Genomic DNA, 18,941 nt, shown 5'->3' with positions numbered 1-18,941 from the left:
TGTATTTTCTATTCTGTTCATCTTTGTTTTAAAAGAAACTGGTCAATACAATTCACATTAACCGATACCCTCATCATTATTATTATATTCATTCTTGGTCAAAATACATTTAATTCGAGTAGCATTTGATTTTAAAAGTTGAAATAACAAATTCCGCACTTACAAACATCTAGGCAAGTCTACCCTGCAAAATATTCAAACATTCTGGGAACAATCTACTATGCATTACAATGCTGAGACGTGGAAATATACATTTATGCGACTGTCGCGCCCAGACGCCACCACATTCCAGCGCAGCATCACATGCCATGTTGTACACAGACCTATTATTCAGTTGAAAGGCACGCACGGTCGTACAGCGCAGCAGAGCACCAAGAGCGTGTTCATTTAAAGTCATTCATTGATGTCACGCAAACGAATGTTATATAAACTGGCTGTTCGGAATAACGTAGCAAAGCACCAGATGACGACAGCGTCATGACGTACTGATGTAACGCACACGAGCACCATCAAAGTCATTGGCAAGACATTTGGTGAGGTCTACGGCAGTCTCCCCCCCCCCCCCCCCCCCCCGTTTAGAAATCCCGCAAGACCACAGCTGCATGACGCGTGTGCGCGAGCTTGTAAAATAATCCTGCACTCTTGCGTGCTCTCTTCCCAGTTTGACTTCTCGGAAGGCTGACGTTTATCCTCATTTTAGATCATCTAAAATAACCCAGCATCAATATTAAGCGTTGATAATAATAATACACACATCTACCTTTACAATAAAAAAACGTTTATTTTCATAATCAACACATACAGTACATTAACATAAAAAGTGCAATATGCATTTTAACTACAGCGATGTACAGTACAAAAGTTACTGCATAAGTATATATTAAAAAAAAATAAATCATCATGGTTATCAAAAATGACGGAACCTATCGTGATCGTAGTTTTAAAAAGTGGATATGAGCGTAACAGCCTGACAGCAATAAGCCCAACGACTCCCTCAAGTTTTTTTCCATTTCTCCCAGATGTGCAAAATGATGAACAGCAGTGAGAGCATTTAAATACTTGATTGACATGATGACTCTATTGTACGGCTTCAATTTGATGAAACAGCCATAGAGCTTTGGTTTTTCACATTTAAAAAACAATGACTGTGATGTTGGCAATCCTCAAGGATGACTTTTTCTCATTGATAGCTTGTCAAAAATGTTCACAGAACTAGAACAGAAAAGACCATTTCTGATATGCATTTCTTGATCTGCGTTATTATATTTGACAGATTTCAAGTCCACACAACATGACTGCTCACTGTTTTCACAAAGTTCACTGAAGGGAATGATGAGGTGGATAACATTACTCTAATGTTATTTTGGAAGATAGCTTGTTGTGTACCAGTATACATAATTTAAAAAAAGAAGTGCAAAGGAACAACATACTCAGAAATTATTCTGATGTGTGTTGAAGACTAAAAAGCCTAACTCACTCCACTTTTCCTTTCATTCACTCATGCATCGTCACTCATCAATTCCATAACTTGACCTCAACTTCAACGAGAAACGGCTCTCCATGAATTCGACATGAAGGCCTATGGCATCTAAAACAAAGAACAGTGTAGTAAACAACTCTACAATTATGAACACTTTCACAACAACGCTTTCTGACTGGAAAAAGGTTTGTCAATTAACAATACTACTACTTTGTACCGGACTGGTTTTTAAAAAAAAAAAAAAAAAAAAAAAAGAAAAAAAGAAATGCAGACGGGCCCAGTACCGTTTTTCAGTACATACCAGGAACTGTGGGCTGTGAATTAAAGGTTGTTCTTAGCCTCTTATCCTTCTGCCTAAAACGTTGTGCCTCTCTGGTCTCAAACGTAAGGCACTTGTTTATCCCAACCAAGTCAGAGGTGAACTGATGGCTTTCCTTGTCAGATACAGCAATATGACTTTCACTGTCAAAGCAGATTGACAAACAATATGGCAAATAAGTGAATGCTTTGTATATATTCTTTTTTGTTTGTTTGTTTCCACAATCTGTACAACCCTCTACAGCGCTACATGGTGGTGATGAGGGGGACCTGGAGTACCACCGTGCGTGTCAGCTTATGGGCTCCCCTGCTCGAGCTTTCTCTGGAGTGTGCAGGTCCTTGCAGGGTCGGAATTGAGAAGCGGTGGCAGGGGACTCCCATTCCATGCTGTGAGCTGGCTCCGGGGACAGCGAGAGAAGCAGTAGTGTTCCTGCATCTGAAGAACAGGCAGAGCACAGGTCCTCAGAGGAGAGATTGAGGCTGTCCAACTTGGCCAGCGAGTTGGACCGTTTGAGCCTGGATGACACCGTGAGGCCCGCCAGACGCATGCGTGTCTCAATCTCCTGCGCCCTCTGACGTACGAGGCCGGGCTTTCCTCTCACGCTGCGTAGACTGTCACTGCTGGAGCTGCGTGTCAGGGTGGTGCCGTGAGGCGAGGAGGTGGGGGTGAGCATCCCTGACCCCACCACCCCCAACAAGGCTTCATTGGTGAGTGGAACAACCAGGGGCTCTAACCTTACTTGGCACGGTGTAGAGGATTTCATCAAGTCTCTAGGAAAGCCAGGGAACTCATCCTCTTCGTTTTGAAAGTTCTTCTTGGACATTTGACATTCGTGCAAAGGCTTCAAGGAATGCAGGCTCTCATGGGTCAAACCCGAAAGTCTCTCCAATCTCTCTGCGTGGCGGCGCACCACACCTGACCGCTGCAGCTCCACAAAGGTGTCCTGCTGGTTTAGGTAGCAAGCCATGGCAGGTGTATCTCTGTGAAACTCCATTGCCAGCAGCTCGGGGAGAGCCTCTGAAGAGGTTACAGACAGCCTATTTTCACACTCTATGTTTACATGCAACATATCACCACAGTCCTGCACCCCTAAAACATGAAGGGAGTCCGCTGGCGGCTGCGGTAAATCAGGGAGAGCTGAAGAACCAAGGGAAGCACTGTTGGCACAGTCGGACAGGGACAACATTGAACACTGGAGGTCTTCAGAAGAGGTCTGGGGTAGCAGAAATGGAGCACTTAGGACTTCAGGAGGACTGAGCTTAAGGCAAGGATCTGAAACAGAGGTTGGCGAAATGTCCTTCTGCTTGGAATTAGAATCCCTCTGTGAACATAAAGACACATCAGCTGCAAGAGGGGCAGCTTTTCCCTAAATAGAAAAAAAGTGAAAATGTTAGTATGACATATAACAAATAAAAAGTCTCAATTTAATGTTTCCAAATACAAGCTCACATTAAAGTTCTGGTGAGAGGTAAAACAGTTGTTGTTGTTGGAATTTTCATTCAGGGTTGCCAGGTCCATGCCATTGGCGTCCACATCGCCTTCGACCTCCACATCCTGCGTTTCCTCTGCGCCTCCACCTCTATCGCCACCCCCTCCGTCATCTGGCTGCATCAGTACCTCCATGTCTGCTTCCTCCTTTTGCACATCATCTTCGTCCTCTTCCTCCACTGTGCTAAACTCCAGTCGCAGACGCAGCTCCTCCAGGGGCTCTGGGCCGCGATTGCAGGTCTGGGCTGCGGTGCCCTTCGCTGTAGACCCAAAATGGGGAAGCCCCAGACCCTCTCGCCCATCGAATGGCTCATCGTCCAGCAGAGCGTCTCGCTCCACATCCTCGATTTCAATGAAGACTTTCTCCATGCCAAGAAGAGGTGGGCCACGTACAGGTGTTGAGGGCTCGCTGTCCAGCGCAGAGTCAGACAGCCTCCGGAAATAATAGTTGTTGTAGGCGGGGTCGATCTCCAGTGCCACTTTTCGGCAAGGGGAGGGGCACGCTGCACCTTTATCGGGCAGCATATCTTCACAGCAGGGAGACATGGTTGGCTCTGGCGTCAGGTGGTCTCCCTCTTCCTCACCACAGCACTGGGCCGGCACCTGCTGGCCCTCGGCCATCTCACAGTCTGCGTCTGGATGCCACAGCTTGTTGTGACGCTGTTTGCTGAATGTAGAAGCAAAGGCCAAGTCAGAGTCTGACATATATGAACAAGTTAAGAAAAGATTTCAAGCGATGCACTGTACCTCGCATCAAGGATGCCCTCGTACTCTGCCAGCTGTCTCATGAAACTTGGGTTCGGTCGTGTGATGCTCCTCTTTTCCTTGACAAAGTTGTACGCCTTCTCTAGCGACCACCCGTACTCTTTCATGGCGTACGCAATGACTGTGGAGGCAGATCGGCTGACACCCATCTTGCAATGAACAAGACACTTGGAGTAGTTCTTTCTGTAGGGGAGAAGGTTAAAGTCATTAGCTAACATTTTATGAATGTACGTTCCACACTAATGGAAACGTTAGCGATATTCAGATTCTGGGTGACATTTGAGGATGAACCGAAAATGCAATATAACCTTTACAGGTGAACTTAAATTGACCTTCCCGAAACTGTTGAATGCACATGTCCAACTGTTCAATGTTTCACTACTTTTTGCACAACTTGCTGTTCTCCAACAAGGAATTGAATGTCAAAATTCACAACTGGTGTGCTTGAGCCATGAATCAACTAATACATTTCCTGGTTCTATTAGAATTGGTATTGAAAGAGTAGTCTTCATCACACTGAATCACGAGCGCAACATGACGCCTAACAACTGATCAATAGTACCTTGTCATTGCGAGGCTTCAAATTGAATGCTTTCGGAGGGAGTTGGCCACTGAGTTTACAATGTCACCCAGTGTCGTCACCAGGTTGCGACAGAGATACAGAAAGACTGGAAGAGTAACCGAAAGGCGTAAAAGCGAACACTCTTAGAAATGTATTGGTCCATTCGTGGATCAAACATTTGTTGTGAATTTTGCCATTGAGGTCCTTGTTGGAGAACAGACAGTTGTGTAACAAGTACTGAAACATAGTTGGGCATATGCATTCAAATGTTTAGGGAACCTTCTTAAACGTTATAGTGCATTTTATCTCCATCTTGATATTTCACCCGAAAGCCGAATATCCCTAACTCTTTGTAAGTAGTATACATTGACTGGCCACTTAAACCGCTTGTCAATGTTAATACCTAACCAGACAATCACATAGTAGCACCCCAATGCATGTAGACAATTCATGTATGAATAACTGATTACACAGATGGGCAAGATGTTTTTCTATTCCTGCAGGACTCACTTCGCTTTAACAATGAAGTTGTACGTATCGTTCCAGTGAGCCAGCAGGTCAGTGGCCTCTTCGTCGTACACACGTATGTTGTGATAACTGAATGTGCCTGGAAAAAAGTTGTCTATCTCTCTGGTAACATTGAGGATATATCCCACCCTGAAAAAGAGAGATAGAGGTCATTCTTTCCTGCTTAGATTCCTATGTCAATATACTTTGCATGCGTGTTGACTATCACAGTCCCTCCACAACGGTAAATAAATCACCCCGTCTCTTGCAGTTCTTCCAAATTTGATGCATTCCACTCAGAGCCCTGCAAAGAAAGAATAAATATATTGGTGAGATGAAGTATATTATTATTATTATTATTATCCTTTCAGACGACTTGGTGATCCAGTATAAGCTGTGCTACCAGGTAGACATGGTCAAAGATGAGTGTAGCTTTGTCCATCTGGCCCAAAATCAACAGCATCTCATTGTCGATGAACTCTTTGAATTCCTTCAGGTTGCAGCTCATGTGCTGCTCCAACTCAGTGCGGATCTAACAAAAATGTAATAGCAAACAACTCATGAACAAGACAGTGTGCATCTTCTCCATGATCACAAAATATTTTTATTACAACTTGACTTTTAAATTTTAAACAAACTATACAAACATTTGTGTAGATGTGTTTATAGCTGCTTTGGTTGAGAACAATGTTTTCTCTTGTGTTCAAACTGAATTGAGTCAGCTGAAGTGAAATTAACTCTTGCTGAGCATATTGCAAATATTTTGACCAAAAAAAAACAAAAAAAAAAAAAACTAATATTTGCCCAACAGGCGAAAAGGTTACTACACTGCTACAGCAGCAAATAGCAAAGTCAGAACACAAGCAGTATCAAAACAATAAAGAATAAAAATGTCCATGAGCCTAGTAATAAGTAAGCGTAACGACGTAAGTAAATGAAAAACACGCAATGGAATCGAGTGAGTTGTATTAACCTGTTTGCATGTGACATTCTCAAGATCCTGGCATGTCATGATGCTTCGGAGTTTGGCTCTGATAAGGCACTCGGTCCTCTCTCTCTCCGAAGGCCTGTCAGAGAGTTTTATTTTACGTCTTGACACTCAGGAGGTAACACGATTGCAAATTATAAATGACACACTTTCAACACCAAGTTTTGAACAGAATTAGCTGACATAACTTTCAGATTTTTATGTAATTTATGATGACTGACTTGTCGACAAACATAGTGGGCGAGTCTGGACGTGTGGATTCCAAGTCCTTCATTGTGTTCCATTCATTGATGCAACTTTGCTCTGAAGCAATGCAGCTTTCATAGTAACCCATCCAAGTGAGAGCCATACCCCCGGGGAAATAGTTGTATCTGCGGGACACCTCGCAAGCTTTGTGGAGCACCTGAAGAGCTGACCTAGTTTGAGGTAAAGATTGTGGAGGGCAGTTAGACTGTTAAATTGTTGCAGACATACAAGTTAACCCATAAATGTGCTATTTTTTTATTCAAACTCAATGCATGTGCAAAACTCTCATTTCCACCAGGTGGCATACTGCTGCATACGGTAAGCAAAAAAACATTTTTCATGCAGATTGGCTGCAAAGGAGATTTGTTGTGCTGTGTCTTGAAACAAGACTGCTGCACATCACCACTAGTATGGCTGCAGAGGAATACTCACCACATAGCCTGCACTGACACAGGTTTGAAGACATGTGTACGCCCTGCAGTGTTCACAGTAAAGCCCCTGAGGTGAAAACAAAACAGATTTCCAGCTCGCAGAGTGACATGGCATACACTGTTGTTTGCAGTGTCGATATGCAGGGAAATATTACTGTGGCACTCACCCATCTCCATCCAGATGGATTTTACTGTCACTCCACAGAGGCAGCACCATGCCGATCGAACAGCTTTTGCTGGAAGGAATATGAAAACATTATCTGGTGTTGAATTAGCAAATACATTACATTACACTATCAGAAGAGCAAAAGATGCGTGTGACTGAGCACAAAACAGAAATCACAACAACAACAACAACAACAACAAAATCTTACCTACACACGCACACGGCAATGTGGGTGTTATTCATATAAACACAGTATTAGAGCGGTGTTCTCACCAGTCTTTGTTAGTAAAGTCGATTCCCAGTAGGATGTTCTCCTCTGTGTCCTGCCGTCCACTGGTGTACACGACTACCATGTATCGCACACGATCTAACCATGCACTCTCCAGCCGCACGGCCTACTCATGGACACACAATGTACATTCATTTCAAAGTCATGTTACAGCTGTATTCGTGCTCATGGTGAGAAAGCTTTTTACTACTACAACTATTTGTACAGCTGCCACACCACGTTACATGCAATCTCTGTAAAGAAAATTTTCTTATTATTTGTATGTTGGTAACAGGCAATCTAACCAGCACGTCTGTTTCATAGTTTCAGGCTTCTAACTAACCGACGCACACAAAGGAAACATTTGGTCATGCTCTTAAAACCTGCTCTCACAACTGATAATTACAAAGAACAAGTAGAGTATCTTTAGCACACAATAAAAAGCATTCTACAGGGTTAATTGTGCCAGGTAAGCCACTGGCATGTACTGGATGTGTGTGTAGGTTTTTGTTTATTAGCGTTGGTACGCTTATAGTGCATGTGGTAACTATTCACAGCGCTTCACCTTTTTAACATTTTGTTATGTTACATCCTTTCCATAAGATTATTTTTTCACTGCAACACGCATATGACAATGTGAAAAAATTCAAACATTTTTGGGGGGAGATTTTTGCAAATGTATTAACAATAAGAAATCACATCTCCTGTGCATCCTGTTTCCACTGATCATCCTTGAGATAATTCTACAGCTGAATTGGAGTAAATTCACTCTGGTAAATTCAGTTGACTAGACATGACTTGGAAAGGCACACATCTGCCTATATAAGGTCCAAAAGTTGACAGTGCATGTCAGAGCACAAACCAAGCATGAAGTCAAAGGAATTGTCGGTAGAGGCAAAAATCTTGGGAAGGGTAGAAAAAAAAATCTCCTGCTTTGAAGGTACCAATGAGCACAGAGACAGACAAGAGTTCTGAATATGGCTGTGCACCGACGCTCTCCATCCAACTTGATTCGAGTTTGAAAGGTGCTGCAAAGAGGAATGGGCAAAACTGGCCAAAGATAGGGATGCCAAGCTTCTGGCATCATTTTCAAAAAGATGAGGCTGTAATTGCTAGCAAATGACTATCACCAAAGTATTGAGCAGAAGCTGTGATTACTTATGTATGTGTAATTTCGTCGTCTTTTATTTGAAATAAATTAGCATTTGTTTAATGTTGTAATTAAAGGGTGCCGGTGTGTAGAATTTTGAGGAAAAAATAATGTATTACAATTTGGAATAAGGCCGTAACATAACCATACTGTATGCTGGAAAGTGCTTTGAATACTTTACGGATGCACAATATGTTGTTTCTCACCAGTTTGATCCGGTCCTCTGAGCGAAGAATATTTATCATCACCTGTAGGTGTTGCGGTAAGTCCCCTGTTAAAAAAAACAATTTAATTAATTAAATTAAAACAAGTGTCAGTGATTAAATTTCAAGGTTAAATAATTCTAAGGAGTGCTAACAGTCCTCTACTTTCAAATATCCAGAGACATTTGATTTATTTTTTTTAACTTGGTTTTCCTATTTTAACATGAACAACAAAACAAACAATAAATGATTCTCATTGTTACATCCCTCCTTAAGATTCATCAGTTAAACTGGATTGTGAAACATGGTGTGCAAGATCAACTGCGATGACAGACAGCTGTTGATGGGAGGCCAACATTGTTAATTACAACCTTTGCCATAAAACGGAAAGTACAGTGTTTGGTAACGTACATTGCAACATAACGTCATTTCTAGCCTCAAGTCTTAAAATCAAAATCCTAATAAGAATATGAATTATGCATCAGGGTGTTAAGGTGCCGAATGAGAGCAGTAGCAACAGAATATTGTAGCATACAAACTGTATAGAAAATGGATAGACGGTTAAATCTGATGTGTAAAAGTGTTACTCTTCATTTCTCATCGCGCTGAAGTTACATTATAAACCATGAAATATTATCCATTCACTCATGAAGCATGACAAAGATAAAACACTTTATGACAATATGTTTTTGATGAATGTAATCTGGTTTACATTCTTCAAGTGTGTTTTGGATAAACTCGAGTGGATCCAACAGTTATGCGTTCAAGTATATTCATGGCCTGAGTTTATATGGCTCTAAGGCAGCCAAGTTGGCATGGCACCTATTCAATAAGTGTCAACCAGTCAGAATCCAAAACATAAGAATTGAATTCTAAGAATTACTTATTACGTTTCCGCTTTGTTTATAGGAAAGGTTCAGACAAGCTGAATGAGTGCGAGGCGTCAAGCAAGGTGGAAAAACCTGTCACCTCTGACCATGACCGATTGACAATGCAATTTAGCTAATCATGATAATTGCATTGCATGACATCCGAAATACGTAATAACCAGAATGAATCAAAATAATCAGGTCAAATCCAAAGGTACACTCACTCCTGTACGAACGGGCATGCACCAGTCTGTTCTTGTACAGGCTATTTCCTCCTAAAACTTTACCAGCTAAGGCTACACCTACACCTAACTGACAAGTCAAAGTGACTACATAGGACTGATTAAATAACCACACCCCAAATAATGCAGTCTTAGCAACTCAGGGGTAAATGGTTACATCACTTGCCTTCCACAATGAGTACATTTGGACCAGTTATTGAACAGAATTTTATTTCAGACTGTTATAATCAAACACACATTTCAAAAGATACAAAAAAAATATTTCCAAACAGCTGGCCGAAAGGTTTAGGGCTGAAGCTAAAAGCTTATAAATGCTCTGACCCAGATCACAATCTTAATTTCAAAAAAAAAAAAAAAAAAAAGGTCTCCGTTGAGCCTTTTCAGCAAAAAAATAACAACAGACACGTAACCAAGTAAAAAATTAACAATCCTAATCGACAACTGGAAAAAAAAAATCAGCCATAATAGTTCACAAAACCACAATAGCTCAACATGCATCTATCAAATTATCCACTTCACTATATTTACATCAACTAACCACTTTGTTTGTATTTCTCTAGTATATGAAGTTTTACATTTCTTTTATAGTGTGCAGCTGTTCCACTTTTAATTCCATAACTTCACCCCAGGGACAGCCATGCACATGCTTTTCAGTGTGATGCATATGACTGTTGTAAATTCCTTGTCCCCCTTAAATCATAACCCCCATCTCTGTCATTATATCTTTTGTGGACGTTAAATGGTAATACATTATGTCTTGATTCGTATACTATTTGTGCACTTTTAAAAGCCACAAGAAAATCGTTGCTGTGTTCATAATAACCTAAATTGTTCACTAATCTGACGGTTCTACTTTGCATAGTGCATATTGGTTGTACAGTGCCCCTGTAGATGTTACTCCACACCTCCACACAGTAAGAAAAAGCGACCGTTGGATATTTGTTGTGGTTCTCACCTGCATGTTTGTGGTGAGGATGCACTTTTTGGCCCTGCTGGGAGCTCCCTTGCTGTAGGAAGAGCGCAGCACCCTTCACCATAAAGAAGCTCTCACTCAGGCTGGAAAAGACAAGAGACTTCAGTTTACATCAGAAGATGCTCCAGATCAGCATGCAGCATTCATAATACACCTTTCCCATAGCCAGACTTTTAGGATATTATGCCTTTGACCAGCCTTTTCCACACTCAAGGTCTTTTTTGATGGATGTTTGTTTTATTAAATTCATAAGCGCTTTAATGTGGACTCTCTCATTTTCAGCGAGTTCCCAATGATTTACCATTTGGAACAGGAGTGAGGAATTTAAAGCTGAATTCACCTTTCTATACCAACAGTTGAGCTGGCTCACTGAGCTTCTCTGAGAAATTAGTCAAGCTAAACGATCAACAATGAACATTTTTTCGTTTTTCTTTGTTACCTTCAACACTAACACAATTTGACAAATTAATGAAGAACTAATGATGTGTCTTACTATTTTTTTGCTAACTTTTTTTGTATAACAATACATTCAAAACTTTACAGATAAGAATAATTATATTTTAGAATTAAAAATAATCTAGTTAAAGACCTATATACTGGTGTAATAACTATCACAGAAACATAAATGATATCGGTAATTATCAGTTCTGATAATTCATAAACCTTAGATTGGGTTGTGACCAAATAAATTTTTTTTAGCATCGTATATAACTATTTAATGACCATACATTATTTTTTTTTTTGTATCTTTGTAAATTTCTACTTTGGCTCTTGAGCCCAAAAAGGTTTTGGAAACCTTACTATAGAACAAAGAAATTAAGTGACATTCGAAGATACGCATGCATCTGGTATTATGTTTCAAAATTGTGTCACATCTGTAAGTTGAGCTTTTTTGCCTGGCTGAGTTCTTAGAACATTGTGAATGTTAACAAATTCAAGCATTTTATCAGAAATCCAAGTACATTCCAAAGATGAAAAAAAATAAAACAAATTCTAGCTTTTTCAAGAAATGGGCTACTGAGACTCAGGAGTAGGGCATGAGTCACTTGACAAATTCCATATTTAAATGAAGGGTTCAGTTCAGTTAATGACAATGTAAAAAATAAAATCAAAAATAGTATTACACTCAGCTGAGTGAAGAAGCCTGAAGACTACTAGTCTTGTTTACTTGTTCTCTCTTAGCTTTGGCTGGATGCAGTACAATACTGAGTGACATCAAGTTCCAAGACCCACCATAACTGAGTAAGTATGACTAACTATTCACACCTGCCTATAAAATTCATGTATTTTCAGCTTTGGCTCAGCAGTTGTCAACAAGATGACATCGGTGAATAATAAAATAGTCAAGTGATTCCTCCAGGTTGACTTCGGTTATTCCATGTATTTGAAAATCAATGTGAGCACATTCATCCTTGGACTTGGCAGGAGGATGGTGCCTGCCTCCTCTGCAGGCAAACCATGACATCATAAGGAAAATTCAAAACTGTTGAACGAAAGCTACACACTGTAATTCAGGTAATTACGAAAGACTAAGAATAACATAACCTTTTCCCTAAACACTGTTGAAAAGTGCAGTCATTCGTGTCAGAAAGTCTTTGGAAAGTCTGTCAATTAAACTCATCACACGAAAGACAGAAATGAGCAATACAGGGCGATGCAATTACTGTACCTCCAGTATCTTCAATGTAATACAGTATAATGCAATATTATCCAACAAAAGTACTGCAACAACGGGCCATTACTACAGAAACTAAAAATGGCAAAGAAAAAATACAGGCCTTGTCAAACCACTGATTTACTGATTGATTACTGTAACTCACTATTGTGTTACTTTATCCGTACTGTATTGTTTTTGGTCTTGTATGTTTATCGAAAGTGATGAGATTCAGTATCCATCATGATCAGGAGTGTAAATTAGCACAAGAGGCATTCCAAGCAAATAGTCTGCAGTAGTAAGCAGTAAGAAAGTAATAACATTTTCAAATCGCTCAACTGACAAAAAATATGCTGCTTCATTACACCAAATGTCAGCTAAAAAGAAAGCATTTTGATTTCAATACGATATGAACATTTTACACAATACAGTTCTGCATACTAGTATAGTGTCTAAACATCCATAAGAGCAGGCCAGCACCGAACAGAACATTTTACAAGAACAATGGATTTCCCTTCTGTAAGCCTCACACTACATTCCCTCCGCCCTCGGCACCATAGGAAAAAAATAAAAGTTCCACAGAAACAAAGCATGTGGGTGGACACTTTTCGAATGAGGGTTTTTTTCTCACTGTAGTGGATTTAGTTTTAGTTTGTCGGATTTGTGAGATTTACTAGGGTCAGAAGGGCTCAGGCAATAATGGATAAATATGAGGCTGAAGCAGCAACAGACAGAGCAGAAAAGGAAACAAACAGATTCTTGCTTGCTGCTCAGTATGGAGGACAAATTCCAGCTGCTCATTTCAACAACGAACTCAACTCAAAGGTCAAAGGACTTAGACCGGGATAACTTCAGCTCATCAACAAACATTTATATTTAAAAAAAATAAATAAAAATACAAAAAGTATCAAAGCAAACATCAGACTGTGTGAAAAGCTTCACTGGGATTCCACAACAACAGTCCCTCTTGAGTCATCCCTTTGTAGCTTTGTCTCCTGAACCATTTGCTGTAATAATAATAATAATAATGCCACCTATTTGTTTATACAAATGCACCATCATAAATATCCTGGTTGTGCATGTGACGCCATGCTTTTTTTTTTTTTTTTAATTTTAACATATTATCTAGGTGCCAAAAGACTGAAAATAAATCCTTCTGGCTTTCTGAAGTAGATCTGTGACATTTGTGTCATGTTAGTTCATTGATTAATTATTCAGTTTTCAGGCCTGGTGAGGACTGCCCAGTTTTAACAATATTGACTACTAATTGAAAATTTGCAAGCAGGAAATGAAAGTGAACATAACCAGAGTTTTCGTAGTATATTAGCTGTTTCCAGAAATTAGTCAGTGATGTTAGTTCCCAGGCTAAAGAGCGTTAACTTCACTCACATGCGCTGCATCTCACTATGGGTCAACATAGCATTCTCCACAAAATAAGGTAGCGTCCTCACAGCCTCCTGAATGGCTTCTACAAACAGATGCATCCTGTTGAATCCGCAAGCCACTTTCTCTTCACCAGCCTTGAGAAAACACGAGACATGAAACAGCACCGGTTTCGAGTCTCGACCCGATCGGTCTACTGAGTGACAGACTGACAGACAGCGTGGACTCATCCACTCCACTTGGTGCCGTTTAAGATTCCACTCCTTCTGGTGCCACCTCCCTCCTCTCAGCGTCTGTGGGTGCCTCTCAGACTGGATGGACATGCTGCAGTCTCCACCTGCCACCTGAAACTAACACAACCGTGCTTGTCTAATCGGTCTATGCGGCTTCACAGTGTCAAAAGCATTTCTTAAGCTTTCTTTTGCTGCAGACAGCACTCCCGGTGTTACGAGATGTGTCTTTCCCACCCTTGAGCTGAAAATATGTGGTCTGGTCCTCCATTAGAATTGGCACATTGTCTTGCCAGCGCAGAGAAAATGTCCACCTACAGGATCTTGTCTTTCAGTCCATAGTTTCCCAACCTTGATTAAGCCAAGGCACATAGATACAACGAAAAACCACCAAAACAAAATGTCACAAAAAGTACACTTAAATAATAATCAATTTGCTAACAAATTTAATTAATCGACATTCGCTGAGGGCAGCACGGTGATCGACTGGTTAGCACATCTGCCTCACAGTTCTGAGGACCCGGGTTCAAATCCGGCCTCGCCTGTGTAGAGTTGTTGCATGTTCTCCTACGTGCGTCTTCTCCGGGTATTCCGGTTTCCTCCCACATTCCAAAAACATGCATAGTAGTTGAAGACTCTAAATTGCCCGTAGGTGTGAATGTGCGTGTGACTGGTTGTTTGTTTATATGTGCCCTGCGATTGGCTGTCGACCAGTTCAGGGTGTACCCCGCCTCTCGCCCAGAGTCAGCTGGGATAGGCTCCAGTACGCCCACGACCCTAGTGAAGAGAACCGGTACCCTATTCCCTTGCAAGCAGCAGACCCTAACACTGAAGTAACTGGCCGATTCAATTCATTTTAAATACGGAAAATTCATGTGATGAACGAGACAATTGAGTTTATGAGCTTGGTCACAACAAACCTTGTGCGTGAAGTTAGGACTGTAAATTACAACTGTAATATACAAGTCAGTCTGATATAAAGTCATCCTATGAAGCACAAATTTACTTGTGATTTCATTGCATGTGGGAGCGCAACAGTACGTGAGAAATGTGTGCAATCTTGAGGCGAGACGTGACTTGCCTCATGCACAGATGACTGCTTGCACGTCTATGGGTCAGTGCAGAGGCTGTTGCAAAACATATTGAGGCCCTGAGTGATTTTCCAAAACAATTCTCCATTATATAAAGACATGACACAAGCTTAACAATTTTTTTTTAATGAACTATATTACATTTTTCATAGTATGACCAAATCTATATTTGTTTCTTATTTTAAATTGGCATGAACTGCAAATATTTCCAAAACACAACCTCTGTGCTACAGTAAGCTCACTTACCATATATGCAGGATTCCAATTTTTTTCCCCGGATTTTTCTTTTTAAATCCAACGATCACTAAGGACAAATCTTTTATACCAATAGAAGAATATTACACGCAGCATTAATCTGCAAATTCAAACTCCTGCTTATCATACAATGAAAACCATTTAAATTTCAGTCTTGAAAATACAAAAAGCCCAGATGCCGAGAAAGTCAAGAACTACTAAAATTTTACAAACCCGTTTATTGATTCGAAAAAATAGACTCATCTGTTGAAAATATTTAGGGGAGAAAAGTGCAACGTTTTCACAACAGTACGCCAAACTCCTAAAAAAAATTTGTTTTAAAAAACAAAAAGAATGGAAATTTTTTGCTGAAAATGCTACACTTCATGTTGTATTTTGGCCTGATTTTAAAGGGTTTAAGGTCAAGGAATATTTTTACGTTATATCAATTATTACTTTCATTTGTGAAAGGTTAAGGCCCTTTTTTACGCTGCACTTAACAAAGAGCCATCTGTGTGCTGCCGCGACGAAACGGCACAGCCCCATGTCGCTACGGCTGGCGGCAGCATGTGGTGCACGCCTGCTGTCGTGGCTGGTGCATCCGAATTTAAAAAATGTCCACTCCGGGCAGCAGCGCATTGCGATGACATCTCGGTGCATCCAATACAAGAAATTATGGCGGAATGGTTTTCAGAGTAACAAAAGGAAGAGATTTTGGCACAGCTGTACTTTGGAAACAGCATGGAAAGTAAAAAGCTATTAATGCGGCAACTGTCCCAGTGTCTTGAGCTCTGGCACACAAGACAAATGTCGTACCGTGATGTGGTAAAGAAAGCATAGTGATGGACAAAGAGCTCCACAACTTTGAATGTACCAGGTTGGTTAAAAGTGGTAAAAACATGTGATTTTAGGATTTTTAACATGAAAAATGTTGCCTTAAAATAAAATATAGCATAGCCACACATACTTCACTTGTATCACATCTCTTCCTCCTGCTCATTTTAAGCAAAGCCAGGGTGATCCGTTTTAACTACTTTACATCCAAAATTCTCGTGAGAAAGAAACATTCAGAAATGTCTTCAAACTGACTCTAATTTCTCCTTTGCTGACACCAACTCTTCAGCTGCCATTGCAGAGCTCACTAAATGCCTCACAGACCAATTTCACCAGTCATTAACAGCCATCGTGTATCATGTGACAGAAGCGCAACACGAAACTTGCACTCACTTACACACTTTTTATATTGCCAACAAATCTCATCATGCATTGCAACTTTTACCACCGCACAGCCAGATTAAGTGCTATATAGTTTGCTAGCTGTGATGCGTCTATTTTGCGGTTGTGTATGTATGGAGGCTTAAGACGCATCTTACCTTTGATTCATCCGCCGTTCATCTTCGCTCCCAAAATCCTGGAATAGAGATTGTCATGATTACACTATGCATTTTTAATAGTAGAATACAGGCAAACTAAAATATAACGCATTTTTAATACTAGAATACAGGCAAACAAAAATTTTACAAAAGATTAGACAAAGAAAACAGACCAAAGAAGTGCACTTTGATGTGCTCTGGGAAAGCAGCACATAATATTGTAATGATCATTCTAAGCCAATGAAATAAGCATTACCAATACTTGCGTTACAAATGTGGAGCACAGAAAAATATACTAGTAGTACTAATGATATAAGAGTTGACTCAATTTACATTAATGTTATACTGAACAAGTGTACCTAATGGAGTGGTTGGTGAGGGGATATGCAGATGAGGAGTATGTTCATTTATGATCAATTATTACGCATGATATTTCATTTCCCATCCTACGCTCTTGTACTGTAAAAAGGGTGAATCAAACTTAAAATACAAGCTACTCAACATTATCATCATTTCTGTGTATGCTCTGTTTTCTTGCAGTAGTAGTACTCCATCACTGCACCCACTCCTCGTCGAGTCGATGACATCATAGCTGCAGCAGCTTTAACGGTTCCATGTCACCGGACATCTGCGGGCTGTGCCAGCCACTACAGATGCATTATTAAATTAGCAGCATGAAAAAATATAATAGCAGGGACTGCTGCACAAATGAAAACAATTACCGTGTAATCACAGTGTCCTTGTATGCTTAACACCATGGTATTGGTACAAGGTTATTTCAATACCCCTTTGAGTTGATTTAAGATAGCTATGGCCAAAACATGCATGTCATTTAAAATACAAAAGCAGATATTATTACTAGAGATCTAGTTTACACTAAGAATGACAACTGAATACGATGCAATACAGAGATCTCAGACAGGTATCACTTTAACAATATTTATCATTTTGGTTGTAGTTTACAGAGGTGCATAATATTCAGAGATGTTGCCTTTTGTGACGCTAAATAAGGTCAGCAAAACAGACACTTCAGTACGAGACAGTGCAGTTGTACACTTTTAACATGGGTGATTGTTAAACTTGATAGCTAGCGCCCCCATCCGAGAGTGAAGACGAGGCTAACGACTGTGTTCAAAATTGAAATGGGAAGTTGCTGTCATTCAGAGCCGAACATAAATGCCAGGTCAACCTCTCAAAAATGATACAATAAAGCCACTATGTCGGGCAATAATAAGTCTTTTACTCGACAAGTGTCTGGTTACTCCTCTAACGATGGCTTTCTAGAATCCAAACAGGAATACGACAAGCCATCCAAGAAAACACGAACGTCTCACGAGCTCTAATATCAAATGTCATAACAGTGGATAAAGGGCAGCTTGGAGGGGGGGATGCATTGTTTTCCTCTGTCTTAATAATGTTGTGCCGGGCAGACTATTTAATCGATTTAAATTAAATTAAAGCGTCATAATAACTGCTAGCCAGTCACGTCATGAACTAGCTAACGTTAGCTCCAATGCTTCTAAGTCTAGCGCAAGCTCAACTTTATCTAATTTTACGCCTAACCGGGTAACCAAATGTAAAGTGTATTCTTTCTTTTGTAATTTTTTCCCCCCCCGTGTCAATTAAAAATTCATTCATTCAACGTCAGTTCAACGAGCGTATACGGTTGATGCAATGTCGGGACAATATAGAGAAGCACTGGTTCGCAAAAACACAACGAACGGTAGCTAGCTGTCGTTTCAAGCAAAAGGGGCCTTTCTCTGGCAAAAACGCCACAACACACCGGAGCGTTCGTTTTTGTTCAACAGACCTCGCCCGCAGTGGTGGTCGCGGTGCTGGCGGTGGACGCGGCGCTGGGGGTCGGGGACCGCTGCAGAGTAACTAACGCCATGGCTGGAAGCTGAAGACGCACCGGCGGCCGTTGTGGCCTGCTGAGCTGCCTGCTAGTGCTAGCTGGCCGGCTAGCGATCCGCCTGGCGCCTGCTGAATGAACAGATGGACGGAGGGCGCTAGACAGTAGACATCACGGACCTCGCGTCATGACACTTTCCATTGATTGGTACAGTCCAGTAGTCATAGTTTGCGCACTTAATCAAAATCTATAATCGGCACTAAATTCAGAAGTCACGAAGGCAAAATTGCACCAAAATGAAGATATCACAATGTGTGTACATGTCTAGCTCAAATTAAAATGTACTTATCAATATTGTCGAGCTGCCCATAATTAAAAGACAGAAATCTATCATGTGTCAAACTAAAGTCCAAGGAGCCAGATCTGGCACACACACTTTATGTGTCAACTTCCATGATTCTTGCTAA

The 18,941-nt window shown here is 40.6% G+C and overlaps 1 protein-coding gene across 3 annotated transcripts; it reads right to left on the bottom strand.

Moving 5' to 3' along the window:
• Positions 1-761: 761 nt before the first annotated feature.
• ssh1a (slingshot protein phosphatase 1a) lies at positions 762-18,653 on the bottom strand. Of its 3 annotated transcripts, none has more exons than XM_061768336.1 (15): positions 18,433-18,653; positions 16,623-16,660; positions 10,640-10,740; positions 8,577-8,641; positions 7,226-7,347; positions 6,954-7,022; positions 6,788-6,853; positions 6,331-6,525; positions 6,095-6,188; positions 5,525-5,653; positions 5,379-5,425; positions 5,125-5,271; positions 4,035-4,235; positions 3,249-3,954; positions 762-3,165 (listed from the first exon to the last, which is right to left on the bottom strand). In XM_061768336.1, exons 1-15 carry the CDS (start codon positions 18,511-18,513, stop codon positions 2,089-2,091), a joined length of 3,138 nt encoding a protein of 1,045 aa, XP_061624320.1. In that variant the 5' UTR covers positions 18,514-18,653; the 3' UTR covers positions 762-2,088. The 3 variants fall into 3 exon arrangements, with proteins under 3 accessions (XP_061624320.1, XP_061624319.1, XP_061624321.1); XM_061768335.1 differs by lacking the exons at positions 16,623-16,660; positions 18,433-18,653 and adding exons at positions 13,701-14,044; positions 14,162-14,514; XM_061768337.1 differs by lacking the exons at positions 16,623-16,660; positions 18,433-18,653 and adding exons at positions 13,701-13,831; positions 13,908-14,512.
• Positions 18,654-18,941: the final 288 nt, after the last annotated feature.

The sequence above is a fragment of the Phyllopteryx taeniolatus genome, chromosome 3, assembly GCF_024500385.1.
Source record: "Phyllopteryx taeniolatus isolate TA_2022b chromosome 3, UOR_Ptae_1.2, whole genome shotgun sequence".
NCBI lineage: Eukaryota > Metazoa > Chordata > Actinopteri > Syngnathiformes > Syngnathidae > Phyllopteryx > Phyllopteryx taeniolatus.
The sequence above is the reverse complement of the archived record's forward strand: the minus strand, read 5'-3'. Positions and strand labels throughout refer to the sequence as shown.

Coding starts and splice junctions, on each gene's coding strand:
- ssh1a (XM_061768335.1), bottom strand. CDS start 14,017: ATGTCCATCCAGTCTGAGAGGCACCCACAGACGCTGAGAGGAGGGAGG. Junction 8,642..10,639: donor TCCTCACCACAAACATGCAG/GTGAGAACCACA, acceptor TTTTTTTAACAG/GGGACTTACCGCAACACCTA. Junction 3,166..3,248: donor CCTCTCACCAGAACTTTAAT/GTGAGCTTGTAT, acceptor TTTTCTATTTAG/GGAAAAGCTGCCCCTCTTGC.